Source organism: Callorhinchus milii, unplaced genomic scaffold (assembly GCF_018977255.1).
Source record: "Callorhinchus milii isolate IMCB2004 unplaced genomic scaffold, IMCB_Cmil_1.0 Scaffold1, whole genome shotgun sequence".
NCBI lineage: Eukaryota > Metazoa > Chordata > Chondrichthyes > Chimaeriformes > Callorhinchidae > Callorhinchus > Callorhinchus milii.
In genome coordinates, this window is record NW_024704742.1 from 18,364,938 (window position 1) to 18,384,509 (window position 19,572).

General features: G+C 42.0%; 1 protein-coding gene across 1 annotated transcript in view; it reads left to right on the forward strand.

Annotated features, from left to right (window-relative positions):
* LOC121849964 (guanylate cyclase soluble subunit alpha-1-like) overlaps positions 1-16,986 on the forward strand; it is an 18,030-nt gene extending 1,044 nt beyond the window's left edge. Inside the window, exons 2-8 of the mRNA XM_042339524.1 lie at positions 383-444; positions 2,326-2,426; positions 2,521-3,236; positions 6,819-7,304; positions 10,673-10,816; positions 15,219-15,373; positions 16,555-16,986. Coding sequence (XP_042195458.1) covers positions 383-444; positions 2,326-2,426; positions 2,521-3,236; positions 6,819-7,304; positions 10,673-10,816; positions 15,219-15,373; positions 16,555-16,756 — 1,866 coding nt within the window. The 3' untranslated portion in view covers positions 16,757-16,986. The remainder of the gene's footprint in view (positions 1-382; positions 445-2,325; positions 2,427-2,520; positions 3,237-6,818; positions 7,305-10,672; positions 10,817-15,218; positions 15,374-16,554) is intronic.
* Positions 16,987-19,572: the final 2,586 nt, after the last annotated feature.

Below are 19,572 nucleotides of genomic sequence, written 5' to 3' on the forward strand. Positions count from 1 at the left end.
AAATTCGTTTGACCCCCCCCCCCCCCCCCCCACCCCACACACACACTTTTTTTTAATTAAGTAACCGAGTTCCTTTTTTAGAAATCCAGTTGCAAATAGTGAATGATGTTTTAGGGAATTGGACTGGACATGTTGTTGCAGTTGTTGCAATGGCACTGCAGAGCTATCTATGGTGGGAGTCTCTGCACCAGGTGAATTCTGAACTTCTTGATATTATTGAAACTCCGGGCTTGGTTTCATTAAAAAATAGTTACAAAGCAATCGTGGGTTCAATTTGACAGCGACGTTTTAGCCTCTGGTTCAACCGCAGCACCACCGGCCCAGTGAAAGGATTAATGATCAAGATGTTAGTTTATTAAGACAACCTTTATTTTCTCGACAGTTCCAACGATTGCACATTGCTTTGCAGAGAAGCGTTGAGAAATGCAAACCAAAGGATCAAAGGTATGTGTATGGGGACTCCAGACTGTCCAGTCTGAATTCTTTACAACTCCTAAACTGCGGATACTTTATTGTGAGAATATTTCTCAGTCCATCCAGCTGTGAGTTTAATCTGAGCAGAGTGACTTGTACCTTTTTTTTAATGTAGGGATGCAAATGGAAAAAAAAAGTTGTCCATTTTGTTAAGGACCTGTTGCATATCAACGCAATTTGTTGTTGTCACTGTCGAATGCCATTAAAGAACCAGAGCCTCAGGATATCTCACTATATCTCATTAAATCTCTAACAGTAAACTTTCCAGATAATTCATTCCCATTATAAATGTGGTACTAAACCAATACCCCATTGTTTCTATCCCTCATATTAATTAGTAAAAGGCATATGTATCAGTACTCATATTTAGAAATCAAGTTCCTGTATCTCAGAGTTGAATGGTTTCACATTTTTAGTAAATACTTATTGGGAATGGTGATGATATAAAATTCAACTCTGCGGTCTTTATAAATGCCGCAATCTCACGAAATTTGTTAGTTATTTGTCTATACACACACACACATACATACATAACAGAGGAATAGCTCGAATGGTCTTAAACATCAATTAGAATGAAGGCAAACCTTGGCGATCTGAAAATATTGAATATCAACAGGCTGTCAATTGGCCTTTGGGAGTAGAAACTGGGTAGTGTTTGTGGTATGACCAGGGTTCTGAAGATTTTCTTTTAAACTATTCTCCCCCACCTGAAAAAAATAGTTTCAAAGAATGTCAAAGAAACTAAAGTTGATACAAATGAATTCTATCAAGATTGACTTATTATTCTTCATATTTAATTCATATTTCTTTTAAACTATTCCCCCTGAAAAAAATAGTTTCAAAGAATGTCAAAGAAAAAAAAATGTTTTTTTCCCTTTGATACAAATGAATTGTGTCAAGATTGACATATTCGTCTTCTTATTTAATTCATAGGAATTGTATCAAAGTTGACATTCTTCTTGTGTAGCTTTCTTACTTAAATAGCTCATGGATTAGTTGAACGTTGTTTAGTTGTTCATAGCAAACACCCACTGAACCCACGGTTTGGGAAGACAGAAGGAAACAAATCCAGCCCCAATGCTGGTATCAGTGCCATCTGAACATTTCACGCACATAACTCCAGGCAACATAAAAAGTGAAATACGGCAGCACCTTCAGAGTTGTGTACCAAACATTTCTATATCCTGGAACACTGCAACAGCGGCCAGGCATGCGAAGGAGAATACATTGTTTGGAGAACACATTGCCCGATAGAATGACGAACGGCGTTTCCCCGGGGGAATGGAAACCACACGATTCCCCAACTCCACGACTAGTTAACTATGGAGCAGGGGAATTGTGTGGTTTCCAATGGTATTCTAATAATTCATTCATCTTTGCACAGAAGTTGTGCGGTTGGTGGAGAGTGTACGGATTTAGCTTACATTCGGGGGCGGGAGGCGGGGTGGTCATAAGTGGCAGGATGTTTTGTTGTTTATTTCAATGTATTTTTAATGCCCTTTCAGGCCCTGTTTCGATCATGCTTTTCCATCAAACTTGATGTGAAACTATAGATGTTACAAAGTCTCAGATTCTGTACTTTTATAACTACAGTACCTGCAAATGCAATTTAAAAAGACCTTCATTGTTTACATATATCAAGTGGAATTTTTTAAAATGATGTACAATAAAACAGTTTTCTATACTCCCAATACTTGACAGCTGAGAAACATCCTGTGCAATCATTGTCTGTTTCTGGCTGTATATTTAATCCTTTCAATTTTTTTTGCATTTGATATAGCACCTTTATTTATTTATTTATGTATTTATTTATTTATTTATTTATTTATTTATTTATTGCTTCACTTGCAGTGCAGCCTTTGACCATCCAGAAGGATTCTGTGACAGGTGTTTGGAAAAGGAAAATACTGAAGATTTTATTCGCTTGTTCACATTGTACTCCAGTAATTCAGGTAATTATTTCCATTTTCCTGTTTCGTGCTGTTCAATTTCACTCTGAATTCCTGGGAGAGTGACTAATAACCATATGCTGGGACTTAACCACAGGTATTAAAGCCGAGCAGCTAAGACAATCGCTTGGGGAGGAACTCTTCAAAATCTGTTTCGAGGAAGATGAGCAGATCTTGAAACTAGTTAGTAGGACACTCAGAGACTTCTTAAACAGTTTTAATACCCTTCTGAAACATGACCAATCTCACCTGGAAGGGGATGGGGATGTGAAGGCTCTCCAGGAATCCTCTATTCTTTGCCTTGAGGAAAACGATGGACCTCTGAAAGTGTATTGCTTTTTCCCCAATGAACTAATTGGATTTATACTTCCTGGTTTGATCAAGGCAGCTGCCCAGATGTTGTACGAAGATGAGGTAAGGGTGGAACTGGTACCAAGGTGCTCAGAGGATGGGGTCAGTGACTTTCCAAACTGCACTTACCTCATGTATATTGTTTCTCAGACAAAGGTCAAGACAAATAGTTTGCCCCAATTGCGGAACACTTCAACTGTGGCCAATGTCCCTGTCTCCACCTTCTGTAAAACGTTCCCATTCCACTTCCTTTTTGACCGAGCGATGTGGCTGATGCAGATCGGAGACGGAATGAGAAGACTTTTGAACAAAAGAGACTTTTTAAAAAGGCCCAACTTTAACGAGCATTTCCAGATCATCACCCCTCCCATCTGCGGCTCGTTCAGTGGGATCCGGAGCATGTTAAACACACAGTTTATTATAAGAATAAGACAAGACCACACGGCAAAAGAACAGGAAAAGGTGAGCTTGTTTGAAAAGTATTATTGCTGCTGCTCCCAACCCCTAGATGTTGCCCTCCTTATAGTTCCTACATTATTTCAATGCATGCTTTGGTATCTTACCTTGAGTTGTATAAAGTAGGTGGTATTCAAAAGTTACTTTTTTGTAACCTATGAATTACTAGTCTTCAAGGTTAGAATCTTCAGGTAAGTTTTACCTACTAACTCTATTAACTACCTCTTTGGTTGGTCAACAAAATAGATGTTTCTTGATTGAATATTTCTTGGTTTATGGTATAAATATATGCTATTTTATTATTTCTACGATTATTTTGTGATATCTAGTGATATCCCAAAACAACTTCAGAATAGTAAGCCTTTTACAGATATTTATTCACCATATATTATGGACCACATACTATACCCGTTTACCCCTTCGCCTATTTTCTTGCATATTTAGCAAGTTTTATTTGAATAGTAATATAAGGGAATTGGCTGACTGTACTAACCAGTGAAAGGGCTGAATTAACATTAGCTCCGACATAGGACTGAAAAATGTGCTATGTGAAGTGATAATGATTATTGGTGGGAATTATCACAACCCATATTGCTTTTTGACCTCTACGTTACTAATCCCTTGGTGTTTCTGCTTTCGTCGCATACATTAACTTAGCCCTCACACAGTTAGAGGTCAACGTTTCCTCCCAGCCAGTTCTTGAAAATTTGCTGTGTGAACAAACATTTTTAAATGACAGAAAACAAGATGTTGAAGTTATTTATGGCTTTATGCATGTGATAAAGGATGTTATAGCACAGAAATAGGGCACAATTGTGCTGGTAGTTTTCTCCACATGAACCACATAATTTAATATTTTTCTCTCTCTCATTCTCTCTCATTCTGTCTCTCTAGTTCCCTTGCTTTTTCTTTGACGTTCACTTACCGCGTCTCCTGTGAAATCTATATAGTTCCAGTTCTCAGCTGCCACCTTTTCCTGCTCAAGCTCCAGAACATTAGCAAATAATTTATTGCTCTGCAATTCCACCTCAAACTTATCAGGGAACAAGCTGTGATTCATAGACCAGATGTTGTTGTAGATGACAGCTAAATCATCCTGCTGGGGAAAAACTATTTGTTTAAAATTAATTTTAGCGCAATGTTTAAAACATATGCAGGTACTTGTCTCAGATAAATCAATCTTGAGGTGATTTGTGCCTGGCAGCTAACCTAAGAATTACGTGAGAGCACATACTGGTCATTTCTGACACCAAATAAAATGGGGAGGATCTTTTAAAATCTCATGGTTTCATCCTAAATAAAATAACGGATTATATTTTTCAAACGAGTTTAACATGTTTGGCACTACCTGGTAGTAGTGGAATACCAATGGAACTATAGTATAAAACCTCTGAAGTTGAACGTTTGTCCACTTGATTCCAGTTTCCTGGTTCAAGCAAATAATAGGTTCTGATTAATGATTGAGGAACCTTACTTATTCTGTATGCCACACAACCTTAATTTATAGCACTGCTTCAATAACACTCCTGGATTAAGAAAGTTTGCATTCACCACCTTATCTTTCACTCACTCACTCACTCACTCACTCACTCACTCACTCACTCACTCACTCACTCACTCACTCACTCACTCACTCACTCACTCACTCACTCACTCACTCACTCACTCACTCACTCACTCACTCACTCACTCACTCACTCACTCACTCACTCACTCACAACAGTCAGTACACCTCAGGCGATGACAGCATCAGCATCCAAGGCTGCACTCTCCACCTCTCAAAGCAGTCAGGAACCTCGGGGTTCTGTTTGACCCTGAGCTGTCCTTTCTTCCCCACATCCGCGCCACAACTGGCACCACCTTCCACCACCTCCGGAACATCGCCAGATTAACGCACTACCTCACCCCTCACGCTGCTGAAACTGGTCCACGCCTTTATCATCTCAAGGCTGGACTATGGGAACTCTCTCCTCGCCGGCCTTCCCGGCACCTCCCTCCACAAGCTGCAGGTCATTCAGAACTCTGCAGCTCATGTACTGTCCCGCATGAGGCTTCGTGACCACATCACTCCCACCCTCGCTCGCCTCCACTGGCTCCCCATCCCCCAGAGGATCGAATTCAAGATCCTCACCCTCACCTACAAGGCCATTCACGGGCTTGCTCCCTTCTACCTCTCCGACCTACTATCCCCCTACCTACCTGCCCGTACCCTCTGTTCCTCTGGCTCTGGTCTGCTCCACGTCCCCCGCCCCAACCGCCCTACCATCGGTGGCCGGGCTTTCAGCCTCTCAGCCCCTAGGCTCTGGAACTCCATCCCCCAGTGCCTTCGCCGCCTCCTCCCTTTCCTCCTTCAAGGCCGGTCTCAAGATCTTTCTCTTCAGCTCCCCTCTCGACTCTCTACCCCCTCCTCGCTCCCTCCCTTTCCTCCCCTCACCCTGACCATTTCCCCCCTGCTCGGGTCCCGACTCAACTGTCCAATGCCTTGGGACGTCCTCCCGACGTGAAAGGCGCTCTATAAATGCAATCTTGTTGTTGTTGTTGTTGAACACAATTGTACTCATTTGTAGCAAATAGTTGTTGAGTGATTGTATAATTAACTTTCATTTGTTTCTATAAATAATCCACTTAAAAGAACACCCAATTATGCTGGGTTTCTAAAGGTTGGAGACACCAGTTGACACAGGTTTAAGCTTTATCTCCTGGTTGAAACACAGTCAGACTGACACATTTGTGTCCTGTGGTTTGTACATGTGCTGTGAATGTATAGTTCAATTATCCAAACAATTGCAGTATCTGCAACAAATTCAGTGGCTGGTAACTGCTGTCATTCTCACAATATAATGTTCTAAGGTTTATTATTAAATAAATAATAATAAAAATAGCTGATGGAGGGCAAGAATACTTGTTGTAACAATGACTCAATACAATACAAATTTCCATTTGTATAGTTCATTCATGTTGGGAGGACATCCCAAAACACTGGACAGTACAAGGTTTGCACTCGAGCTGGGGATAGAAGCCGAGGGGATGGGGGTGAGGAGGATGATGCGGAGAGAAATGAATGGCTGAATGCACTGTCAACGGGGAAGGTCTTGAGGCAGACCTTGAAGGAGCGAGGAAAGATGTGAGTCAAAGTGAATATGGCATGGAGGTCAAGAGAGTTGGACAGATATGACAGACAGATATGCTAAAAGGCTGACTACCGATGGATGGGCAAAGAATGTGCATCAGTCTAGTGCCCACTGAGTGGAGGGAGCAACCAGATTGATAGGGAGTCTCACCTCTTTGTTATGTTTACTTTTCATATTTGACCAATTACTTGGGCATGGGCAGAAAAGCAGTCAACCTGGGAACAAATGCAGCTAACTGCTATCTTTCTAAGTCATATATTGTAGCTTCTATAGCACTTACCAAATCATATTCGTTGGGAGGAGTGGTCATCATTGCAGGAATTCCAATTGGTAATTCAGTATGATTGTGAGTTTTACCAAAAGAACCAGGGAAGCGTTTATATGATTTACATTCAAAATCTGTGTTGGAATTGTTGGGAACTCTTAGCTGCAATTACACCATGTAATAATTACACAGGTTATGGACATCAAAGGCCAAATGATTTATGTGCCGGAATCCAAAAGCATCTTGTTTCTGGGATCACCGTATGTGGATAAACTCGAAGAGTTCACTGGACGTGGCTTGTACCTCTCAGATATCCCTATCCACAATGCTTTGAGGGATGTTATCCTTGTTGGAGAACAAACCAAAGCCCAAGATGGACTGAAGAAAAGACTGGGTAAATTGAAAGGTGCCCTTGAAAAGGTTCACCAGGCCCTCGAAGAGGAAAAGAAAAAGACAGTGGATCTTTTGTTCACAATATTTCCTGGCAAAGTGGCCCAGCAGCTGTGGCAGGGACAATCCGTTCAGGCCAAGAAGTTTGAGAACGTCACCATGCTTTTCTCGGATATTGTAGGCTTCACTGCAGTCTGTGGTCGCTGTTCACCAATGCAGGTTGTCACCATGCTGAATGAGTTATACACCATGTTTGACTACCATTGTGGCGAGTTGGATATCTACAAGGTAGGATTCGTATTACTATTATTATATTATTATCCTTGTTTCATTGCTTTGCCCTGGAATAAGGTCACGGAACGAGTTGTTGCTTTGTTCCCTCCTCTCCCTTCATGAACCCCTCCAATTGAGTTTCCATGTTGCCCACAGCACAGAAACAGCCCTGGTCAAAGTGACAAATGATATTCTGTCCATCTGCAACCAGAACTCCCTCTGCCTCCTCGTCCTCCTTGACCTCTCTGCTGCCTTCGAAACTGTCGACCACTCTCTCCTCATCCACTGCCTCGCCTCTCACCTCAACCTTCACAGCTCTGACCTTGATTGGTTCAGATTGTACTTCTCACACCGCCTCCACTTCATCTCCACAAACGGTTTCTCCTCTAGTCCTCACACCGTCTCGTGTTGGCTTTCCTCAGGGCTCTGCCCTCAGTCCCCTCCTCTTCAATACTTATATGCTCCCTCTTGGTGACATCATCCGCAGACATGGGGTCAACTTCCACATGTATGCGGATGACACCCAACTCTATCTCTCTGCCTCCAACCTTGAATCCAGGACAACTCTGTCAGACATCAAGTCCTGGATGAGAGCTAATTTTCCTTATTTGAACGTGAACAAGACCGAGGCTCTCCTGATTAGCTCCTACACACTCCACTCGATGCACACTCTACCTTATTAAACCAGTCCGAAAACTTGGTGTCTTGTTTGACCCTCAACTATCCTTTCTCCTACACATCTGTGCCATGACCCGCTCTGCCTTCCCCCACCTACGGAAAATCGCCCGACTCCGCCATTATCTCACAACGCAGGCCGCCGAAACCCTCATACACGCATTCATAGTATCGAGGCTTGACTATGCAAACTCCTTGCTTGTTGGCCTCCCCAACTCCTCCCTCCATAGGCTGCAGATCATCCAGAACTCTGCAGCCCGTATCCTCTCCCGCACCAGGCTCTGTGACGCTATTATTCCCATCCTTGCACGATTCCACTGGCTTCCCATCATACAGAGGATACAGTTCAAGATCCTGGCCCTCACCTTCAAAGCCCCCCATGGTCTTGCTCCCCCTACCTCTGCGACCTCCTAACCCCCTACCATCCTGCTTGCTCCCTCCACTCAGCGGGCTTTGGCCTGCTTCACATCCCCCGCCTCGCTCGCTCCACTATTGGTAGGCGGGCCTTCTGCCAATCTCCCCCCATGCTCTGGAACTCCATCCTGTGGTCCCTCCACCTTGCCCCCTCAATTGCCACCTTCAAGACCCATCTCAAGCCCCACCTCTTTGACCCTGATTTTGATCACCCTGCTTCCCCTGCTGCTCTCCACCCTCCTCAATCCCAACCCCCAGCTCGGGTCCAAAACTCTGACTGTCCAGCGCCTTGAGACATCCTCCCAATATGAAAGGTGCTATACAAATGTAATTTTGTTGTTTGTTTGTACTTCCGTTGAAGAAATTGGGTTTTCCATCAATTTTTGTTAAAATGCATGGTTGCTCCAAACATTCAAATTATTTTGCAGATTTGAAAAATGAGCAGTTTTGATCTTCTGAATATTTTAGAAAGGTGGAGAAAGAATTTCTTCACTTTTAAAGCCTTCCGGGGATATACCAAACAATGTGCAAACCTTTTTCTCAATCAGAATTAAAGATACAAAAGTTTCAGATGCATTTCCCCATTTGTAGTTTTTGGCCCATTGATATGTGATTTATTTCAGTTGCTTCTATTCTGAAATATAAATGTTGCAAAAATGTCACAAATGCAAGTCTGTGTGTTATATCACATACTTGGGAAGAATGTTATTGTATTTTCTTAGAAATTCACAACAATGAGGATTTGGCAAATACTTTAATATGGTCTTAATTTTGAAGTCAGTTTTCTGTATATTCTTTTAAGAACTCAAAAAACAGTTTCAAGGATAAGACAGGATTTAAAAATTTGGCAAATTCTGCACATTCTGAAATACTAAGAAAATTGAGAAAACTTAGACCCAGATTGAATTTTGTGTTCACTGTATACGGAGTGAACAATGTTGGTTGTTTCTGTATAGAATACTGTCATATTATGAATTAAAAATTAGATTGAATGTAGGGTTTGTCTGAAGCAGGCAATACAATACAAAATTACATTTGTAAAGTGGCTTTCACATCGGGAGGATGTCCCAAGGCAAAGTGAAGGGAATGTGGGATGCAGTTCCAGAGGGTGGGGGCAGAGAGGCTGAAGGCCCAACCGCATGGAGCAGGCAGGCGCCTGCTGAGTGGAGGGAGCAGACAGGTTGATAAGTGGTTAGCAGGTCAGGGAGGTAGGAGGAGGCAAGGCCTTGGAGGGCCTTGAAGGTGAGGACAAGAATTTTGAACTCAATCCTCTGATGGATGTGGAGCTAGGTGAGGGTGGGTGTGATGGGGTCACGGAGCCTGGTGTTGGGATCACCCCCATTCTTGCCGGATTCCACTGGCTTCCCATTCATACAGAGGATACAGTTCAAGATCCTGGTCCTCACCTTCAAAGCCCTCCATGACCTTATTCTCCCCTACCTCTGCGACTTTCTAACCCCTTACCAACCTGCCTGCTCTCTTCTCTCAGCGGGCTCTGGCCTGCTTCAAGTCCCCCGCCGCCCACCCACCATTGTCGGGTGAGCCTTCTGCCACTTTGCCCCCACCCTCTGGAACTCCATCCCGCAGTCCCTCTGCCTTGCCCCTCCTTTGCCTCCTTCAAGATCCATCTCAAGACCCTTCTCTTTGACCGTGTTGTCAGTCACCTTCCTTCGCATCCTCCTGCCCTCCACCCTCCCCGATCCAGATCCCCAGTTTGGGTCCGAAACACTGATTGTCCAGCAACTTAAAAGGTGCTTTACAAATGTAATTTTGCTGTTGTTGTTGTCTGGCATGGTGAGGTGGAATGTGCATCCATGGATTCTGATGCTACCAGTGCTTGAGGTGCGGAGGTTGCTGGTGTGAGTCTATCAGGAGAGCCTCAGTCTTGCTGACGTTCAATTGTAGAAAGTTGCCTCTCATCCAGGACTTGATGTCTGATAGGCAGCCTTTCAGGACATCAGTGGTCCTGGGGTCGCGGGTGGAGGCAGAGAGATAGAGTTGAGTGTCACCCGCTTCATGTGAAAGTTGACCCCATGTGTGTGGATCAAACCTGTTTGCATGATTTTTCAGTAATTCTTGATTGTGATTTCTGAAGGCAATTCTAATATTTAGCATTTGTCATTAAAATAAAATCAATATAAACACCTTGGTCTTCATTGAAAAGCCCCATAGAAACAATATATGTTGATTCACTTGTGAATTGCATTGTCATGTATTCACAGATGATAGAGGGTTTATGTTTTTATCTCCTTTATCCCCTGATTATCTTTTGGTTGATGGGTTGCATGAACAAGGTGGAGACTATTGGCGACGCGTACTGCGTAGCTGGAGGGTTACACAAAGAAAGCAAAACCCATGCTGTTCAGATTGCCCTGATGGCACTGAAGATGATGGAGATGTCAGACAAGGTGACGACTCCAGATGGTGAGCCTATTAAGGTGAGACTCAGCTTTTTACTTATAAACAGCATAACTTACAGTTCCTGTTGTTAAACTTGTTTTGAAGATGAAGTACTGTTAAGTAAGTAGGAAATTACTTTCTGTAGAGTGTATTCCAAGCATTTTATTTTGGTTAACTGGGTGTCTGATACATGCGGATACCATGCTTAAGAGTATCCAAACCAAGCTGAGAGTTCCATACCTCTCACCTATGCATTGGAAAGTCCAGAAACGTTTATTGGAATGGAAAGTGCACTCTCTCCCCGAGGGACACATCCTGCTTACCTAATTCCAGAAAGTATTAGGCCCAGTTTGGCAAGAGCCAAGGGTTGGGGACCTCAGAATGTGAGTTGCTAAATATATCACCTTAGAGTCAGTTCAGCTCCAAGGAGACCCCTCTTACCTCCACCCAAGGAGGATAGTCACTAATTGGTTATTTGACATCTGACAAGCATGGGTTTGACCCCTGACTAGGAGGATAGCAGGTACCAGGAACTCCCTACAAGCTTCCCGACGGGCAACGCAGCTCAGCATGAAATGCATGAGAGCATTGCCCACAGCTTGGACATATATCCCTTCCTATTAAGCGATGATTCCACCAGTTGGAAGTGCGGAGCTTGAGCAGCAGCTGTTTACCCATCTGCAAACCAATCAAGCTGGATTTGAAGCATTGGATGTAAGAACATGTGTTCTTGAACTGAGACTCCAGATTACACCTTCTAGCAGCTGTTGCCCTTGGGCTCCGAGTTTCCTCATCAATTATCTGATGGACATCTCTCTTCAGTGTGGTGGGAGTACCTGTACAGGATGGCTTGTGACGTGCCAGCTACCTTGATGTTCTTGAAGTCCAATGCTGCATACCAGGCTTAGCCTCAGCTGCTTAAATCCAGGGCTTCATGTGAGGGCCTTTGGCAAATAGAAGGATCCACTGTGAAACCGCCTCCGCCTCTCGGGTGCTCAACAACAGGTCAGTATAGGCCGGAGCCCTCTCTCCCTGATTCCTGTGTTTGCCACAAATGAATCTCACTACTTAATCCTGGACTTTGCAAAAGGGGCATTCCCAGGAACGTGGATCCATAAAGGAGGACTGTTTGCAAATCTTACATGCTGCAAGCTTGACCTGCATTGAAACCTTGCTGTCCTTGTAGCGAGACAAGCATCACCAGAGTGCCCTTTGCCCCTTCTCTGTGTGGTCCTTCCGGACAGTGTCCAGGCAAAAGTTGGTGTTCACCAAATTTCAAGCATGATATGATATCAGCCAGAAGAAGAACACTTTTAACATCCCTGAGACTTTATATATTTATTTATTTCAATTTTTATTCATCATTCTGAGGTAGTTTGGTCCAATGGTTTCCTCCAGTATGTCAATCATCTTCTATTTTTGACTGCTTTGCTTCCATCGCATCTGTGATGAATTTGTTTTGTTTTTGCTCATGTTATAATGGAACAAAAAACACTATTTTTGAGAAATTAACATAGCCTTATGTGTTGTATAATCTCATTCTATCCAACTGAATGGAACGTTCCTTTGTCTCTTGTGAAAAAAAGCCATTAGGAAGAACAAGAGCTATTCCTTTGTTGTAATCGACATGAAGTGCAGAATACAGAGGATGCGAACGGTCACCTGCTTTTAAATGTGACAACCTGCTTATCTAGTTTCATAAACACAGGTTGACAAGAGCCAAGGCTTTGGACCCCAGAGTGTGTGTTGGAGTAATGCTGAAGTTCAACTAGCTAAACCTACATATCTTGCCATTTAGAGCAATGTCTGGCAATCTTCCTGTTGTTTATCCATCTAGGATCATCCAACCCAATAGGGCTTCAGCTTGCAGGGTTAACAGGAACTTAGTGAAAAGAATCCCTGCAGCAAGAAATCGAGTTGTACCTCAAAGGCCTGCAACTGAGCTGGGCTGGTTGATCTGTCATCAACAGTCCCTTTGAATATTATAACTTATTCCCTCTTTGAAAATTGTGAGTCTTGCCTTGTATGAGAAAAATAATAGTTTCAGCAGAAACTGGTCAGTACATTTACTGATTCAAAATGTCTTTTCTTCCCCAATGGAAAGCTGACTATTCTTTAATTCACTTCTTTCTGTTAAGTAAACACTGGTGAGTAAGTCAAGTGTGGTTCAGTGCCTTCCCTAGGGATGCTTTTAAATAAATGTTGTTGTTAGTGAGGATTCCATTATCATATCAAGCTATTTAAAGTTATCTAGCTGGTAACTTTATGTACTGTTTATGCAGAATTTTACATACAGTTCCCAGCATCCAGACCATGAAAGGAACCAAATGTTCAGTGTAAGAAAGTTACTAATTGTAGAGCTAGAACATCAGTATTTACTGGACGCTGGATGTGATGAATGATCATTTCTCATTTCTTCTCTTATTGTTTCAAGTTCTTAATTTGCTGAATCAATGTCTATGCACATTTACACACACCATACCATCTTTGCTCAGAATGTGAGTTAAAAATGGGTTCAATATTTATCACATTAAATTTGATGGTGACAGAATCACCCCCCATCCCCCAACCTCCCATTGCCCCAGTCTCCCAGTGTCCTGTACCTCTCTGCCGCCTTCGACACTGTCGACCACTCCATCCCCATACACCACCTCCTCTTTACTTAATCTTCGCAAACCTGTCCTTTCCTGGATTGAATCCTACCTCTCTCACCCCCTCCACTTTGTTGCCTCTAACAGTCTCTCCTCCAGCCCCCACACTGTCATGTCTGGCATCCCCCAGGGATCAGTCCATGGCCCTCTCCTCTTTAATATCTACATGCTCCCCCTTGGTGACATCGTCCGCAGACATGGGGTCAACTTCTACATGTATGCGGATGACACCCAACTCTATCTTTCTGCCTCCACCCTCAACTCCAGGACCACTGCTGTCCTGACAGACTGTCTGTCGGACATCAAGTCCTGGATGAGGGCACGTTTCCTACAATTGAATGTGAACAAGACTGAGACCCTCCTGATTGGCTCGCGCCAGCGCCTCAGCACCTCAGGCACTGGCAGCATCAACCTCCATGGTTGCACACTACAACTCACCAAGCCAGTCAGGAACCTAGGTGTCTTGTTCGACCCTCAACTGTCTTTTCTCCCCCACATCGAAGCCATGACCCGCTCTGCCTTCTGTCACTTCCGTAACATCACCCGACTCTGCCACTACCTCACCCCTCAGGCCATCGAAACTCTTGTTCATGCCTTCATCACATCCAGGCTCGACGATGCAAACGCCCTGCTTGTCAGCCTTCCCAACTCCTCCCTTCACAGGATGCACACAATCCAGAACTCTGCAGCCCATGTTCTCTCCCGCACCAAACTCCGCGACCCCACCTCCCCCATTTTCGCTCAACTCCATTGGCTCCCTGTCCTTCAGAGGATCCAGTTCAAGATCCTGTTCCTCACCTACAAAGCCCTCCATGGGCTCGCCCCACCCTACCTCTGTGACCTCCTAACCCCCTAACAACCCGACCGCTCCCTCCGCTCAGCCAGCTCTGGCCTGCTTTACGTCTCCCGACCCACCCACCCCACCATTGGCGGGAGAGCCTTCAGCCATTCTGCCCCCAACCTCTGGAATTCCATCCCCCAATCACACCGCCTCTCCCCCTCCTTAGCCTCCTTCAAGTCCCGACTCAAAACCCACCTCTTCGACCACGCTATCGGTCTCGCCCATTCCCCTCCCCTTCCTTCTCCCTCCCTGACCCCAGCTCGAGTCTGAAATGCTGTACACTGACCAGCGCCTTGGGATGTCCTCCTGACGTGAAAGGTGCTATACAAATGTAATCTTCTTGTTGTTGTTGTGTCATTCCCAGTGACAACCTTCGAGAATCTGGGCTTCCAGTTTGAAGTTAGCAAACAAAAAGATTGAATAAACTGGGTATTCCTCTAACAGACACTTAAAGGCCGCGATGTAAGAGTTTGATGCCCGGCTTTGGGGACGTTGCGGTTGAGAATGGTGTGTGTGGGTGGGGGTGGATGTAGGAGAGGAAGGGTTACGCCTCTAGCCCATTCAGCACAGTATAATAGATATCATTAATTAACCTTATGTTTGATGATTTGTTAAGATTACACAATATATATATATATACTGCATCATAACACATTTTCCTTTACCTCTCCTCCTGAACTTAGTAGAATGTACTACATCTGCATTTCCTAAGCATTATTTGTGTGTGTGTGTGTGTGTGTGTGTGTATATATATATAGATTTTCATTTTATTGCCTAATGAACATAAAAACAAATACACATAATCACAAATAACAATGGAACTGAATGGGAAATTGCATCCCTAGAAAGAAAAAGGTGGAGAAACAAATTAATGAACATTAATGATGTTTTTTGATGATGTGAGACACTTGATCGCATTTTGATTTGTTTCTAAAATTGTTTCTTTAGCTGCGGATTGGTCTCCATTCTGGTTCTATTCTTGCTGGAGTAGTTGGGGTTAAAATGCCTCGATACTGCTTGTTTGGAAACAACGTTACTCTTGCCAACAAGTTTGAGTCAACCAGCTTTCCCAGAAGAATAAATGTCAGTCCAACCACTTATGCGTAAGTTTATTATTCCAAGTACAATCTTAATCAATTATATTTATTGACAGTTTAAAGTTGTTTTACATATTAAATGTGACTTCTTCTATTTTATATTGTGTAGTGTTAAAATATTTTGATGTTGGATAGATCATGTAAATTCCAAATATGATTTTTGGAAGGGATGTTTAGGGATAACTGTGATAATCATGAAAAACAAACTTAGTAAATTAACAAGTTTTTAAGTTTGTGAATGTTTACCGCAGTGACTACTGTCTCTGGACTGACCATTTCTGCATATGTTTCGCTCACTCATTGTGACACTGAAAAACTTGTGTTTAATTGTACACCTCTCTTTACAAGGACTTTGTGGAGTCCTGTAGCTCAGTGGTTAGAGCACTCGATTTGCAAGTGAGAGACCCGAGTTCAATTCCAGGCAGGGCGAAACCTTGGGCAAGTTTCCTTACTCCACACGCCTAATAATAATCCCTCCAAAACAAAAAACAATAATAAATTGGTCATTTTCAATCTACGACTGTTTGTGGGACATTGCTGTGTGCAATTGGCTGCTGCGTTCACCCACAATATACAGTCAATTCACTTTACAGTGTGTTCTGTGAAGTGCTTTGGGGCGTCCTCCAAACGTGAAAAGCGCTATATCAAATGCAAGGATTATTATTATTATTACAAGTAGTTTGACCTCCATAAGCTGCTAGATGTCACTACTACTTTGGAGGGTATGCAACTTATCCAGTTTATGATACAGTATAGGGTACATAACATAATCAACATTAGCTCAGAGTATATCATTTAATTTTCTTTGAATTTGCATTTTATTTTATGTACTTATATTTTAGATAATTACCAATTTTTTTGTTCTCACTGTCCTAGATTTTTGCTTCCCTTACTTAAATAAACCATAGATCTTATACTAATTGTTTGGGCAGAAAATACAAAATGATCATTTTATCGATGGAATTGACAAAACTCTCAATGGGAAAGCTGTAAAGTTGCTGACTCCAGGCTTTCCTCAGCAGTGCTTTTCATCCCACTGATCTTTGAATTATAAAATCTTACTCACCGCATGTACTTGAGTTACTGTAAAGCAGCCCTGTACCACGAGTGTTAGTGATATTCACAAGTAACCATGCTTTGTGTTTACACATTAAACTTTCTACCTGTCTAAACCTTTTCTATTTTAGGTTATTAAAGGATGATTCTGGGTTCAAGTTCACACCTCGCTCTATAGAAGACCTGCCTCCTAACTTCCCAGATGAAATTCCTGGGATTTGCTATTTTTTGGATGCTCACCATCCTATAGATGGGACAAACTTTTCCACTGGCTTAGAGGATGGGCACAGCAAACACAGTAATACTGTTTTTATGAGGAAAGCTACAAAGTAGTGGATTCTACATCATATGCAAATCTTTCCTGTTCTCTGTATCGAATGGTGTGCTTGGGTTTGCAGTTTAATTAATTGAAAGTTAAAGCGTTAAAATGGGGAAGTTTTATTTTGGTGGAAGGGTATTTTTTGTTAAAAGATTTTAAACAACATTTTACTGTCAGTAGACCACATTATCAACCTGGAGGGAAAGATAATTGTACATAAATTTATAAATCACCACCGAATCTGCTTGAGTTTTTGTGATTTCTTAAAAGTTCTGTTCTGGTCAAATATCAATTCTTTTTAGCTTGCCTGCATACAAATCCCTTGCTATGGTTTGACAGATTCCATTTCTAGTTAATCAGAATTCACAAAGTAGAGTTTGCATTGATCAATTCTATATTATGCAGTCTTTCCTTTTTCTGCACATAAACAGTAGGAACCCAGTTGTTAGTTGATTGGCGATTGCTTTTCTGGGGTTAATAATTACTTAAAAAATAATAATAAATTGATCACTCAATCCACGACTGTTTGTGGGACACTGCTGTGTGCAATTGGCTGCCACGTTTCACCACAAAAAATATACAGTCACTCCACTTTACAGTGTATTCTGTGAAGCACTTTGAGCTGTCTCAAAGATGTGATAAGGCTCTATATCAAATGCAACGATTATTTTATTGCTATGTCTGATTTGTATTCATTTAGGTCTCCAGATTGTATAAATATCATGATCTTCCCAGGTAGCTCATTTTGTAAAGCCACTTCCTAGAGTGAGACTCAGACAAACAAGGCCAAAACACCCTGGGTTTAATCTCTGTCTGTAATTGTTAAGTGATCTTAACTAAGGGAAATGTTGGAGCATTGCAATTGGCCTTAGCATCCCTGAGCTTGTGAGGAAAAATTCCTATTCCTGAATATTATCCAATGATCCTTGCTGTAAAGTGCCAGTGGGTGGATATCAGGGCAAGACTGGACTTGGCTGTGGTGCCCTATGGTCGAATTGCCTGCTGACACTCATTGTCTTGGCTCAACATAAAGCATGTCCATTTTGACATTGTATTGGGTGACATTCATGATTCTACACCTCAAGGAAAGTCAATGCCTTTGAGGAGAATTTGCTTGCATAAGGATTTCTGGTTTAAATATAAATACTGTATGAACTTGGTGGAGCCACGTTTCTCGCTTTTCTGTTAACAAAAGTAGGGTCAAAATGTATAAATAACACAACATAGCCTATTTTGTTGGGACTTAGACCCAATGGAAAATCTTCTATTCTCCCCAAAAAATCTCCTGGCTAATCCCATGCTTCAGATGTATCCTGATAACACATACTCCCTGTGAGGAAGATACAGGGAATATATAGTGTGCTTGCTTCTGCGGGAAAGTGTTTAGAATGAAAATCTGATGAAAGAGTCATTAAAAAAGCAAGCAAGTGAGTGTGAGACATAATTTGCATTGAAAAAGGTCCAACCTATCCCAGTCTAATAATAATAATAATCCTTGGTTTGATATAATGCCTTATCAAGTCAAAGCGCTTCACAGAATATACTGTAAAATGAATTGACTGTATTTTGTGGTAGTCTATCCTGATAACAGTCACCTGCCAGCAGTGATATTATTCTCGTAAAGCTACACTGTACTCTTTCCATTGCTGTCATATTCTTCTTGTAGTGTGGAGGCCAGAATTGGACACAATATTCCAAAGGTTTGTATAAAATCAATATCACCTCACTTTTATATTCTATCCCTCTGGATATGAAGCCCAAGACCCCATTGGCCTTTTTCATAGCCTTATCTACCTGTGTAGTTACTTTTAGAGATTTGTGGATCTGAATCCCCAGTTCTCTTGCTCCTCTTAGGTTCCTACCATCTTCTTTAATTTTCCTGCCGAAGTGAATTACTTCACATTTTCATATACTAAACTTCATTTGCCATCTATCTGGCAATTCTGCCAGCCACTTCATGACTTTCTACTTTCTTCTTCACTGTTTACCACACCCTCTCAATTTGGTTTCCTATTCAAATTCTGATAGCACACATCTAATACCTGAATCCTAATCATTTATGTATATGATCAACAGTAGTGGTCCTAACATGGATACTTGCAGAACATCACTTCCTACCTCTTGCCAGCCTGAGAAGATACCCTTAACCCCTACCCTTTGTTTTCAGTTTCCAAACCATTCTTTAATCATTCTTTACCTCTCCCACAATTCCATAAACCTCAATTTTAGTCATGAACCTCTCATGGGGCACTTTATCAAAGGCCTTCTTGAAATCCGGATACACTACTTCCACTGCAATTCCCTTGTCTAGCTCTGAGCAGTCCTTTTTCACCATGAACTTCATAAAAAATAAATACCGTTCCAAACTAACAGATGATAACCTTAATCTTTGACTGGTGTGCTCAAAACTGAATATAGAAGATGTTATGGACAAAAAACAAATTCAGAAGTAACTTGTTTGATATTTTATTGTGAATTTCATAATAAATGCACCTTTCTTTTCCAGTAATTCTTTTTAAGTTTTTTTAGTGGCACAGCGATATGTCTTGGCATTTCATTTTAGATTTTTGTTATGTCTTCCTCATAATAATAATCTTTGCATTTGATATAGTGCCTTATCACGTCTTCGAGACGTCTCAAAACATTTCACAGAATTTACTGTGAAGTGAATTGACTGTATATTGTGTGGGTGAAACATGGCAACCATTTGCGCACAGCAGTGTCCTACAAACAGTTGTGGATTGAGTGACCAATTTATTATTATTATTATTATTATGAAGGAATTATTACTCTTGGTTCCTCTTTGCCTTCCTAATGGTCTTTTTAACCT